The following is a 12,834-nucleotide window of genomic DNA, read 5'->3' on the forward strand; positions in this document are numbered from 1 at the left end:
ACGAGCGTATACAAATAGATTCGCATAATATATAGAGCACTGTCTCCTCAGCTGATTAGGAATACCCATCTATGAGTCAATTTCTGCTATTGTTCTAACTAATTGTCCAAAATGGCTACCGTTGAAGCGCCCGTCTCTCTGCGAGAGTAAGTGAATAACAGCAACCCTAACTCAACCCGGCTTCCTATACCTACAGAACGAGAACTTACTCATATACAAATAGTACCGTGAATCAGATTGACCTCGACGTGAAATTCAACGGCGAAGAAATCAACGGCGCAAGAATCAAGTCGAAGCTGGGTAATCTATTTCGACGAAACAATCAATCCGGCCTCGATGGATCCATTTCAATAACGGAACAGATGTCAAGAACCAGTACAAGTACCACTGAGGTGGATAACGCATCTAGCTCGACGGCGACGGGTATCTATACCAATGGTGTGAAGGAGGAACTTACGAATGGCATACTCGAGGAAAATGGTGCGGTTAGAGGTGTCAAGCCTACTGGTGCATTGCGTGGTATAATCGAGGGAGTTGGAAGTGGCGCTTGGGAAGATCGAACATTTCCATGCCAGAAACATGAGCGTCCCTCTCGTTTCCCAGAACCTGATGGCCCCTTGCCATTTCCTAAAGAAATGCGGGATCTGGTTGCTTGGACAGATTCCTTCGTGGAGCATCTAGGATGGATAGCGTTGCGTGGAGAACAGGTACGACGGCCAAGTAGTAGCGCTTTAAGTTGGCTTTCTTGCTGACTAGTGTCTGATTGTTCTAGGATATCACCGGATACAAAGCAAGACTCCGTAACGCCGACAACGAAAAGATCACGCTGACCAAAGAGATCACGGATTTGCAAAACCAGCTGAAAGCGGTCAACAAGACTGTCGAGAACATGCGCCAGAAAAACGACACGTTATCCAGCGAAATTAAGGTCCTCGAGCTAGATAAGGCAGCTGTTGACAAGCGAATTGTCGAGCTCAAGGAACAAAATAGTCAACTGGATCAGGAACGGTGGCAATTGAGCCATGACAAAGAGACACTGATAAATGCTAACGAGAGCCTGACTCGGATGCTCAACGAGCTGACGACAAAGTATGAATTGAATGAGGACCACCTCCATGATTTACAGAAGAAATTGGACGATTTGAACGACGAGGACTTGCGTAAGATAGAGGAGCGCGAAAGTACTATTTTCAAGCTGCAGCAGGTCATTACATCTAAGCAGGAGACAATTGACAGTCTGACTACTGCCCTCGCAGCTGCCGAAGCGGCCTTGATCGTGGCTGAAGATAAGGTCGACTCCTTAACCAAGAGACTCTCGCGAGCAGAGACTGCTCGAGACGAAGCGGTTGCGCAACTGAATGAAAGTAAAGGCGAAGTTCGAACCCTGAAGGGCACTAATGCTGGGCTTGAAGAAAATATCAGAGTCTTACAGCGGGACATCGCTCACCATGAGGAAGATATTGGGGTGCTCAAGGGCCAACTTGCAGAAGCGAGTACCCGTGAGAAGGAAGCACGTGCAGCCGTCGTTTCTGTGCAGGAACATGCCCGAACCCACTGGAGCACTTTGCAGAATATTCGAGTGGTGGGTGGTTGGTTCCGTCAGAATGATTGGGATGTGTGTGACACAGTTGTACCTGATCCAGTTTCTGGAAGACCTTCAACTACTCACGGCAAATATATTCCTCCTCAGGTTGTTCCTGGTGGTGAAACTTTCCGTGGCTTGCCTATCCAACCTCAACCAATTGTCCCAACAGGTACTGCCCCAGGTGGGTCTGTAGGACCTAGTCAACCTGAAAAGTTGCCAAAACCTGTAGAGACATCAAAGCCTCCTACTCCGATTGTCATTCCTGAGCCAAAGCCTGTCACTCAAGGAACTAAGGAACCTGTTAGAACTACTGGTCCTGAAGCTTCTCGGCCAGTCGTATCTGATACTACGAGAACTTCAGCACCGACTGAAATCCCTCAACCAAAGCCTGCCTCCAAAACTGCAGAGCCCGTCAGAGCTCCCGGTCTTGATGTTTCTACTCCAGAAGCACCCAGCAAACCTCCAACAGTCCCGGCGTCCGTCGAAACTCCTATACCAGGACCCATCAAAGCTCCGGGCCTTGACGTTTCTCCCTCAGTGACCCCCCATCAGTCGGTACCTATCAAGTTAGACCCTGTGGATCCAGCCCCTGCAGATCCAGCCGCGACTATTCAAGCTCCGACTCCTGTACAATCAGAACCTGTCAATACGCCGGTCCCAACCTCAGCGGCCAACCCTCAAAGCGGGCCCGAAAATCCGGGCGAACCTGACTTGCGCGCACCCTCGCCAGCAGCCGCTCCTGCATCTGCACAGGGTCCAGCACCAGAAACACATGCACCAGTCGAGCAGCCCGCAAGCCCAATTCAGGGTTCTATTCCTAAGGAACCTGAGCTTGAGGAACAAGAAGCTGGGGAGCCAGACTTCAGCGGACCTCAGCATGAGCCCAGCGTAGATGAACAAGATAGCCCTGATATTAGCGAGGGCGGTGACGGTGATGAGCCAGAGGGTGAGGTAGATGGCCCCCAGCACGATAGACAAGGTCATCGTCGTGGCGGTAGCCCAGGATTCCACGGAATGGGTCGTCGTGGACATGGAGAATGGCAAGGTGCTGAGCATGGAGGTCCTCGCCATGATTGGGAGGGACGTCATGAGCGCCAGGGACCGCACCATCCAGATTCTGATGAGGAACCGCATCGTGGATGGCAAGGACATGAAGGACCAGGCCCCCGGGGACGTGGAGAGGGGCAAGGGCAGGGTCAAGGACGTAAGCGTCGCCATGATCGTTGATTAGTCACTCTGTTAGTTTGAATTCAGTCTTCTTCTGTATTGTTCCAAGGGTTGTGTTTTTGGTGTACGTTCATGGTTGTGTGTTGATGACGCGTCACATTGAATTTCAGACATGTTCCGAGCGAGAACATGTATTCGTATGATTAATGCCTATCTATAAGAAACAGTAGATAAATACGACTACCTAGGTAGAGTCTATCATACGACGCTCTCCTGTCGCATTCAACACATCTCACTTACTCATATCTAGGATCGATTTGATTTATCCCTGTAAGTATCATCTCTATTTGTCGTGGAAGACTCACACCACTGGGCTATTTAGGCCACATCGCCGATTCTTTAATTTTCTTGTATGAAGCGGTTCCAGTAAAACACCTAATCTCATCTATGCAAGAGCTTAGATAACTTTGAGACACGTATGATTTATGAGACCGTGTCTTCGAATTTGCAACGACACAATCATAGCTTGGATCGCAAGCAGATATCACAAATTTTATGTGAGTTGGGAGGCGCATGAGATATCATATAGCGATCAATGACCCAAGGAAGTTACCCCCAAACTCAACTTCCGAAAAAAGGAAAGCGCCACAAAATTGCCCAATTAGGAAATTTGACGTTATCAGCCAATCTTCAAGCTATCACAGATTGACTCGACCAAGCTTTATTGACTGTATCATGAATAAAACATTGACATTGATAAAACGACAATAAATACCGGACGCCCTGTTCAGGGTTATTTACTTGTGTTTTAACCTGTAGCATCTCGGAGGTAAGATTACTGTGATGTTGTGATATCCATCGTAGCCTTCTGTGCGATTTTTATTGACATCATACTGATTCATGTATGTCACGTCTTATCTCCAACACGTCCGCTGATTAGCCGATCACTCCAACAAATTCGATTCAGAAAGTTAGGGCTAAGTGGCGCACTTACAAGGAAACCGTGCATGGAAGTACGACACTACGTCTGTTATCAACAACCCTGATCAAAGCCTTCTCCAATGACATGGCTCCTTTTGTGACTAATCTTGATGGATGTGTCGTTCTATACTATAGAGTAGTTCGTATGGCTGATGATCAAACCCTCAGTTGCCTAATAAGGGATGGTGGGTGATTCTAATTGACTACATCTGCAGTCTAGATAGATCTATCAGATCCAATCCCAGAAGCGCACCATTCAAGGACTGATGGTCTAATATCATGGGCAGATTGAGTCACGTAATCTAGTAAGTGTTGTGTCTGTTATCTTTGATCATCACTACTATCGCGTACCAGTCAGTCATATCTCCTGCAGACACATTTAACGCTTCCTGAGAACCCAGGCAGCAAAATGCATCCTGAGGCACCGACGACGCTAAGTCCCGGAAGAAAGTTCCGACTTATCGCGATAAGCGGCACTCCTATCTCTTATCGGCAGGKCGTCATGTTCTCGGCCCTCTCCATCTCATTCTGTCTCTCTCTCTCTCCATGAATTTGTCAAAAATTAAATTGTGGAACTGCTTATACAATGTAATCGAATAGATCGCTTTCTCCGCGGATCTCAATTACCCACGATTCCCGCTCCGGCCGCTTCAATTCATTGTTTTGTCAGTGGCACCACCAAAGCCGAGAAAACACCATCATGCGCCGGTTCCTCGTCCGCGGAGATTCAGGCACTGCGCGAAAATTTTTCGAACGTACCCCTGGCCCAAGGTGTCAAATATCTCGTAATTCTCCTAGTCCTCCCGACCAGGCACAATCCAAAGTGCCGTCTGAAGCGGACTTTTATATCAAATGACCTGCCTTTTAGTGTCGGTCGTTGGTCGGCGACCTTTACCTAAGAAGACTTGGTGTTTTACGCAAGTCGGTAACGTACCGAACCACAGTCTATGAAGTATCTGTCATAGCTTCAAGGTTCAGAAGTAGCAAAGAATTTCTAATAGAAAGTCCGCGATTCGATGAGAGAGGCCAATTGTGGGTCCGCAACGTACGTTGTGGTCATAAATGTTGCCATTATGATTGTCAGCTAAGACATGGTAGCACGTATAAAATGCTTCATCCCGTCTGTCGATTATGGTTATGATAATGATTATTCAGACATTGAGACAATAGCATCATTTAAGTCATACTATATCAGTATGCCTCTCACCGAAGACCAGATCAACATCATCAAGGCCACCGTGCCTGTAGTCCAGGAACATGGCACCACCATCACCACCGTCTTCTACAAGAACATGCTGACGGAAAACCCAGACTTGAATGATTATTTCAACACCACCAACCAGCTGAATGGCCACCAGCAACGCGCCTTGGCCGGTGCATTGTATGCCTATGCTGCCAACATCGACAACCTCGGTGTTTTGGGCCCTGCTGTTGAGAACATCGCCAACAAGCATGCTTCCCTGTACATTAAACCAGAGCACTACAAAGTCGTCGGTACGTACCTGCTCGCTGCTATGGGTGAGGTTCTAGGTGATGCCCTAACGCCCGAGATTCACGATGCTTGGGCCGCTGCATACTGGCAACTCGCAGATCTGTTTATTGCAAAGGAAGAAGAGCTCTATAAACAGGGCGAGGGATGGCGAGACTGGCGCGAATTCAAGATTGAGAAGAAAGTGCCTGAATCGGATGTTATCACCTCTTTCTACTTGAAGCCAGTCGATGGACAGGCTTTGCCTGCTTTCAAGCCTGGACAGTATATCTCGGTGCGCATGAATGTACCAGATCTGGAATATATGCAAGCTCGACAGTACTCGTTAAGCGACAAGCATTCACCAGATTACTACCGTATCAGCGTCAAGAAGGAATCAGGGCTTGACCCCCGCCACCCAGACGCCAAGTACAACCCGGGCTACATTTCGAATATTTTGCACGACTTCAAGAACGAAGGCGACACAGTCCAAGTCTCGCACCCACACGGCGATTTTTTCCTTGTTGATGCCGAATCTTCCTCCCCTATTGTCCTGCTTGCTGCTGGTGTGGGCCTTACACCATTAACAGCGATACTAAACACAGTGACTTCCGGCTCAACCGCCGACAAACGCAAAGTCCATTTTGTGCACAGCGCGCGACAAGCCAAATCACGCGCTTTCAAAGATCACGTTTTGTCGCTCTCAAAGCAGCATCCTTCTCTAGAGGTTACGCTTTTCAACACCTCGCCCACTGCAGAGGAAAAGCAAGGAGAGGATTATCACGTCAAGGGTCCTATTTCCATTGACTCTTTAGCCAAGGATGGGAAATTGTATCTCGATGATGCCGCGACGCAGTACTATATCTGTGGACCGTTGGGATTGATGACTGGCACGGCCAAGGCGTTGGCTGAGCAGGGTGTGTCGACGGATAGGATTCATATGGAGTTGTTTGGTACGGGGGGTGTGCCTTCTCCTTGATTGTTATATAGTGTTTGTCTCCTCTCATGATTTATGATAGCGTTAAATAATCATTGCATTTTGTAAAGTACAGTCAAGAAATAGGAGCGTCCAATAGTTCAGTATGTATCAGCCACAAGTGGCTTGACATGGATTGACATGTGTGGCGCATATCTCCGCTTTGCGCGGACTCGACATTATTGTTTTCACTACACAAAGCAAACACGCCGCAACATCGTTAGGGTGGATATATAGCTTTGATCTCACTTCCACACTCTTTTAAAATAGAATATATCACTGAATCATTTCCAAGTCCGCACGTTCACTCTCCAGAAGCTACGGTCTGAATCTCCATTTCAAGCATCCATTCACTCAACGCAATGTCCCAAAACACCACAAACGGGACCGTGGCCATAAAGCTCGAAGACGAGCAACAGCCTACACTGAACCAGCAATTTCAATCTATAGACTGGGACTCGGAGCGACAACTCATTTCGTCCCTAGCAAAGCTGCAGGAACTTGAATCCAAGGTCCGCCCTTCTCCGCTCCCCATATTCTCTCCGCTCCACCATTCACAAATACTAAGCACGATCTTGTGGTGTATACAGATCCACGAACTCCGCACCCTCTTACCAGATAGACTCCTCTCCCCCTTGAATCCAATTGTCAACCCGCGCCTCCTCAACTCACCTTCACCTTCCTCAACCCCAATACCGCGCAATCCGCAAGCCCTGAGCGCCGCACTCCGCAAATCCGCAATCGAAGGCGTCGCCGAGATCAATGACTTTAAGAGCTTATGGAACAGCGCCGATATGCAAGCCATTTGGGGCAAAGTAGATGAGAAGTTGGCCGAGACGAAAGGCGCGTTTCCGCAGGAAGGGGCGGCGGGGATGTGGAGGGTTGAATATGATGAGGTGTTGAGGGGGATGGATCTGGAAGAACAGAAACATGATGGAGCAGGGGTGGTGCAGATGGAGGTAGAGGTGGATGATGGTGAGGCGCAGTTCCCGTCGTCCATATACGGATCAAAAGAGGAAACAGCCTCGCCCAAATCGGTTGTAGAGTCCTTTCAGGCTAGACAGGTCCCGGGGTTCAGGGTCGCGAGTACAAGGAACGAATCCACGATCATCGTCTCGCTTGGATTAGCGGGCCTCGCATTCGAGATTCAAGAAGCGCTCACCACTGAGAGTACTGCCACTCCATCCACCACCAGCACCACCACTACCAGCAATGCTACAAACAAGACATCCCTCCCAGAATGGCGCGTCTCAACCCGTCAACACTCAAAAACCGCCTTATCAGGAACAGTTACCAGCCGCCTCGAATCCGCAATCGTGGCCCAACTCAACTCCAGGCCACGGAAATGGGATTTGCGATTCTTACTCGTTCGTCCCCTCCCATCAATTATTTGAGCAGAAAGGAAAGGATACTAACTCACTGATGACAGGAACTAATCCTCTCATACGCAGATATAAGGAGTAAGCCGTGTAAATCGTGTAATCAATTGACGGATCCGGTGGCTCAGTTACCTGTTCTGCGGAGGGCGGTTGCTTCGTCTACTACTACCACTTCTGGCGATGGTGATGCTAATGGGACTGCTAACGGTAAGGAAGGCGTTGTCTGGGAGGGGTATCATGTTGGATGTATATAACGAGTATCAGCTACCTACCTAGGGAGGTTATTCAAATATAAGTGAAACGGATAGATTTCATTCATCATCTTCTATGGAAATCTCCAGTTGAAATAGTAAACATCATTCTTGATAAGTCTGGAATAATTCCATACACGAACGAAACTTCGAATATGCTCATTGCCATAAAACTAAACTGAGCAAAACGCCCAAACACCCATGCCAGTACATCTCATACAAACTCTCGGAATAACAAAGATGAAGTAAAACACGCTTTTCAACCGAAACCCATTAGTATGTTTATATGTATGCAAATAAAAAAAGCAGACAAGAAGTTGCGTCGTAGGTTTATTATATGCATAATTGCCACGAAAAGTGGCGAGATCAGAAAAGTCCGAGTCCACCGGTGAATGAATTGAATGAGAAAATAGTAATGGCGACCATGCCGAGAATGAAGCCGAGGGCTTGTCGGTCCATTGTTGACACGGCTGAGTTGCAGGTTACGCATACATAGCCTAGAACAAATCCATTAGTCTCTTATAACACAGGCAAAGTCGAAGTGACAAAGTAAGAGGTTAGAAAGGCTTACTGGCTAAAGGCGTATAACTTTGCGTAGCATACATCGCAAACGTATACGACGCAGGCCCCAACTCTCCCGCACCCGCAACGTCTGTCGGCGATGTGCCGGCCTCATATATAATCAAGGTATAATGCGCCGTAAGAAGCGGACTCTGCGAATCGGGCCCGTAGTTATCCGTTTCCCAAATCACAGATGTCGCGTTCGAGTAAGTGACGTTGCTGGCGAGCGTGTATGTGGCGCGGTTCGAGCTGCAAGAGGCGATTACGTCGACGGCTGTGGGGGTGACTTCGACAGAAGTAAAATTCCAGCCGAAGGTGATGTTTTGCCCGATTTTGTAGTATGTGGTTGAAGTTGAGGCTGGGTTGGTCATGGACGCGCCGCCGGCGGGCCATTCGGGGTCGACCGAGATGGAGGTTGATTTTGTGGTGCTGGTGGTTTTGGTGTTGGTTCCTTTGGTGGTGCCAGTGGCAGTGCCGGTGTCAGTGCCGGTAGATGTTGTTCCACCTGTGCCTGTGCCTGTGCCTGTGCCTGTGCCTGTTGTTGCTGTGTCTGAGGCTGTGTTGGCGGCCGTGTCGGTACCACTCGCAGTTTGCGTGTCTGAGCCCGTGGTCGCTGTGTCTGTGATTGTTGATGAATCTGCTAGATATGTTAGACTTGCATCGAGTGAGGTGTACATCTGACTGACCTCGTTTCAAAATATCGTCATACATATTGGCAGATGACCATGCCACTGATGCCAGAAGCACCAGGCTGAAAATCACACTCAATATCGTAAAGGAACGCATGATGTGTATTGACTGAAAACAATCCCCGTGAAGGGGTGTCCGAAGAAAGGGTTGATTCAATCGATCGGCTAAAACCCAGGGAAGATGTTATTGACAGCGGAAGTTACTCAAAAGGTAGCCTGAGTGTCCTGTTGGTCAATCAAGGGTGTCTTTTTTCACTCCGTAGTTGAAGAAGTAGGGTGAGACAAGGGATGAAAATCGGCGGGACAAACAAAACAAAGACGGCAGCAGCAAGCGAGCGAACGTTTGCCGTGAATGAATCGGGGTTAGCGAAGGTCGAACGAAGCGAGTGAATTCGAAGGTGATGCAGAACTGAAAATAGAAGAAAAACGACGATAGAGTAAATGTTGAAGATAAATGTCAAGGGAGTGAAACAACAGAAAGAAGAAAGATTGTTCGAGACACCCTGTCGTGGCCTGAGGACTAAGGCAGAGATGGGATCTGGTAGCCACAAGGGGTTAGCGGGTGCTATTATTGAACACTGATCGGGCAATGGTTCAGCTATAGACGCGTTATACTTGTATAGGCTTAGCATATACTATTCCCCCAGGATGCTATTGGCTCAAGATAGATGCCGAGGTCCTCATTCTCCAGGCCAACTAGCCGGTTATTGGCTGATCTTCTGCAAGTCTAAGACAGTGAGTCAGGCTAGTCTATTCGGGTTAGTTGTTTATTCATATTTCCTCTTTTACCATCCTGTTGCATCATTCTGTCCCATCTCTCCATGTCATATGTCATAAACAATCCTTTACTCGAATACGATATCCTGAAAGTCATATGCAAAATTTATATGCATTATCTATCTATCATACTTATATACAGATACAATCATTATTCGACGCAAACACAATCATCAATGCACGTCATCAAGAATTCATCATAACATTTCACGAATCAAGAACTAATAGCCGCTGGAATGAGGTCGACCTCGCTACACGAGGAGGGGTATGAGATATCACCCTCTTCATAAGCGATGAGCCAGAAGAGTTGTGGTGCTCCGTGCCACCAGTCGCATGCTAAATACGTTAGCCATAGTCAACAAACACAAAGAGGGAGTATTACCGAGCCATCCACCGAATTCAGTGCTGTTCCAGGTCAGCGTGTTGTTATTTTCCAACTCGAAGCCGGACACTCCCTGTCCTGCATTAATTTCGACAAATTCCCATGCTATGAACGTCAGCACATCCTCGAATATCAGATACTATTTGAAGGCTACTCACCAGCATAGTTGGTGGCACCGCCAACATCAAAGCCATAAGTATACTCTTGTCCAATATCCATCTGCAGATATGTCTCGTTCAGGTAAAAGTGGCCGGCATTTGCAGTAACAGTGGTCAAGACGGGATCGCCCAGACCGGCGCCCGTGTGGTAGGCTTCGACGTAGAGGTTGTTGTGGGCAGTGATGTTGGAGCCAGTGGTTTTGAGATAGAATTCGCTAGGAGCTGCGAGGGAGCCGGCCGCGAGGGTGGCAGCAGCCAGGGCAAATTGTGTGAAGAGCATTTTGTAGTGGATGAGTAGAGGAAGTATTATTACTTTGAAGATATGTTGATAATTGAGAATGTCCGATGCACAGAGCTCTTATATAGCCATAATCATAGACTGACGAGGTTAGAGGTTATGACGTTGGGCGGAGCAGCGTGTCGATCATGTCTCGGCTATGCGTGTACCACCCCATACTCTGCAGCGCTAGAGGTACATCTTCATTATCCCATGCTCGCTCTATTGGCTGTCTCTGTGGGGTGTTCTCCTGTTCATTTGAACATCTCCCTTGGTGCTTCTCTCTGTCCAATGGCAATGTCTCGAGCAACACCTGATCATCTCGGAGAAACAAAACAATACGTACGAGTCATTGGAACTAGCAGTATCGAAGATGAGACATGTCTCTTGGCAGTGTGTTTTGTCGATGTTTCTTGGTGATCAGCTGGTTGGGTCAGTGCTGAAGGTATCTATGGTTGGGTATATCATGAGTCATCGTAATTGTACAGAAGTATACTACAGGTACAAAAGTAGAATATGTATCGCATTATCTGTTTTGGGTTCAGGCCGTCTTGGAGCACAGCTTGTACGTACATATATCACATCCATGGTACATAGTATACAACCATGGATCAGACAATAAGTGGACGCATGATGGTTTATTGACATCAAGTGGACCGTATAGAATGGAAACAGGTGCATCATCAGTCTTTGGATCCATGGTTGTACCAGCAATGAAATCTGAAATATGGACCCGAGGCCCGCTGCTTCACTCGTTCCAATTTCATAGTACATCTCCAAGTACATGGTTACCATTGCATACGTATTTAGCTCGTTGAGTCAGGCATGGGATTACGAGAGTCTAATGCTCCATACCTAGGTAAGGATGAGCCTTTAATTTTATGCCTTTCACCGTAGTACTGGTCTATACAATTTGATTTCCAAAGAGTGTATGGATTGTGTACGCCAATTCGCAAATTTGTATTAATTCGTACGAGTACAACGAAGACTAATCCCAAAGAGACAACTTCGATGTTGGCAGTATTCATTCAGCACTGATCTCTGGGTTTAGGGTGTTGGCAATTCCATATATAGCTGCTCACGCTCAGCGTTCAGGAAATATGTACCGACCGGGTACCAGCTGATCAAGTCTTGGAGCTGTTCCCGTAGAAAATTAGGATACCAAACCCAATTGATCTTGCAATCTGTAATTCAAATCTCTACGCGGAGAATTTCATAAATCGCAAATATGGCTGATCAAGCACGTCTCACCCAGTTAGCCACAGACATACAAAAGGCTGTCGATACAATGATCCCAGGGACACATCTTCCCTCAAAAACATACAGAATGTTCTCGACACTGCACTAAGAATGATCCGTCCTCTTGGAATATCTGCACACTCGCAGCGGCCGAAATGGGTCTTCGCAAACTGCTAGCAGACAATCAAGACAAAAGTCTTACAGCGCGCGACTTGGCAGGGATGTCTGGATATGACCAATCTTTTGTTGTTTAATAGTCCTTATACCAAGGTTATACCATTGTACTTTTCAAAGCTCGCGTGATGAGATTAGTGAATGCGATGGGGAGGGCAAGTGAAGCAGGGATTCAAACCTACACGGCGAATGCGTATACTATATGCCAGACCCAACCTGGAGCGGAAGGGGGTTTCATAACTTCGTACGTCCTCCTCCATTTCCGACTTCCAACAGAGTATTCCCTTGTAAGCTACTTACGTATGCTAATGGAATAAGGTATAGAAATGCCATACAATTCCCCTTTGCAAGAAAAATGTGACAAATACCTCCAACAGAAAAAGTCCTGCAACATCATACGACTACGCCATGGGTGAGACAGTCTGGGAAACTTTCCAGAAGAATGCGCAATGGAAGAAGGAGGTTTGATGATAGTATGACATATCGCAGTAAAGTCCTCTCTGTTCCATGGCACATTAGATACCCATTCGAGCAGAGAACGATTCAAGCTTCGTCGCAACGACAAGCGGGCAAGATGGTGGTTATCGATATTGGAGGGAATCAGGGCGTCGATCTCGAACGATTTCCAAAGAGGTTTCCGGGTGTGGAGTGTGAGCTTGTTTTGCAGGATTTAAGAGAGACGTTATCGCAACTTGATAGAGAGGATGGGGTGTCCCGACTTGACGCAAGGTTTAGGACGATGGAGTATGATTCTTTCACTAGGCAGCTTG

The 12,834-nt window shown here is 47.5% G+C and overlaps 5 protein-coding genes across 5 annotated transcripts; 3 read left to right on the top strand and 2 right to left on the bottom strand.

Moving 5' to 3' along the window:
- Positions 1-111: 111 nt before the first annotated feature.
- On the top strand, positions 112-2,816 carry BHQ10_004286 (uncharacterized protein; the record flags this gene model as incomplete). Its single annotated transcript, XM_040876635.1, has 4 exons — positions 112-146; positions 224-707; positions 773-2,531; positions 2,584-2,816. 4 exons carry the CDS (start codon positions 112-114, stop codon positions 2,814-2,816), a joined length of 2,511 nt encoding a protein of 836 aa, XP_040732790.1.
- Positions 2,817-4,929: 2,113 nt separating this feature from the next.
- Positions 4,930-6,180, top strand: BHQ10_004287 (uncharacterized protein; the record flags this gene model as incomplete). The annotated part of the gene is made up of 1 exon (XM_040876636.1): positions 4,930-6,180. One exon carries the CDS (start codon positions 4,930-4,932, stop codon positions 6,178-6,180), a length of 1,251 nt encoding a protein of 416 aa, XP_040732791.1.
- Positions 6,181-6,539: 359 nt separating this feature from the next.
- BHQ10_004288 (uncharacterized protein) lies at positions 6,540-7,571 on the top strand (the record flags this gene model as incomplete). Its single annotated transcript, XM_040876637.1, has 1 exon — positions 6,540-7,571. One exon carries the CDS (start codon positions 6,540-6,542, stop codon positions 7,569-7,571), a length of 1,032 nt encoding a protein of 343 aa, XP_040732792.1.
- Positions 7,572-8,173: 602 nt separating this feature from the next.
- On the bottom strand, positions 8,174-9,154 carry BHQ10_004289 (uncharacterized protein; the record flags this gene model as incomplete). Its single annotated transcript, XM_040876638.1, has 3 exons — positions 8,174-8,304; positions 8,379-9,005; positions 9,055-9,154. The coding sequence occupies 3 exons, from the start codon at positions 9,152-9,154 to the stop codon at positions 8,174-8,176; spliced, it is 858 nt and encodes a 285-aa protein (XP_040732793.1).
- An 894-nt stretch (positions 9,155-10,048) lies between these two features.
- On the bottom strand, positions 10,049-10,654 carry BHQ10_004290 (uncharacterized protein; the record flags this gene model as incomplete). The annotated part of the gene is made up of 3 exons (XM_040876640.1): positions 10,049-10,170; positions 10,217-10,321; positions 10,375-10,654. The coding sequence occupies 3 exons, from the start codon at positions 10,652-10,654 to the stop codon at positions 10,049-10,051; spliced, it is 507 nt and encodes a 168-aa protein (XP_040732794.1).
- Positions 10,655-12,834: the final 2,180 nt, after the last annotated feature.

The sequence above is a fragment of the Talaromyces amestolkiae genome, assembly GCF_001896365.1.
Source record: "Talaromyces amestolkiae strain CIB chromosome Unknown scaffold7.1, whole genome shotgun sequence".
NCBI classification, from domain to species: domain Eukaryota; kingdom Fungi; phylum Ascomycota; class Eurotiomycetes; order Eurotiales; family Trichocomaceae; genus Talaromyces; species Talaromyces amestolkiae.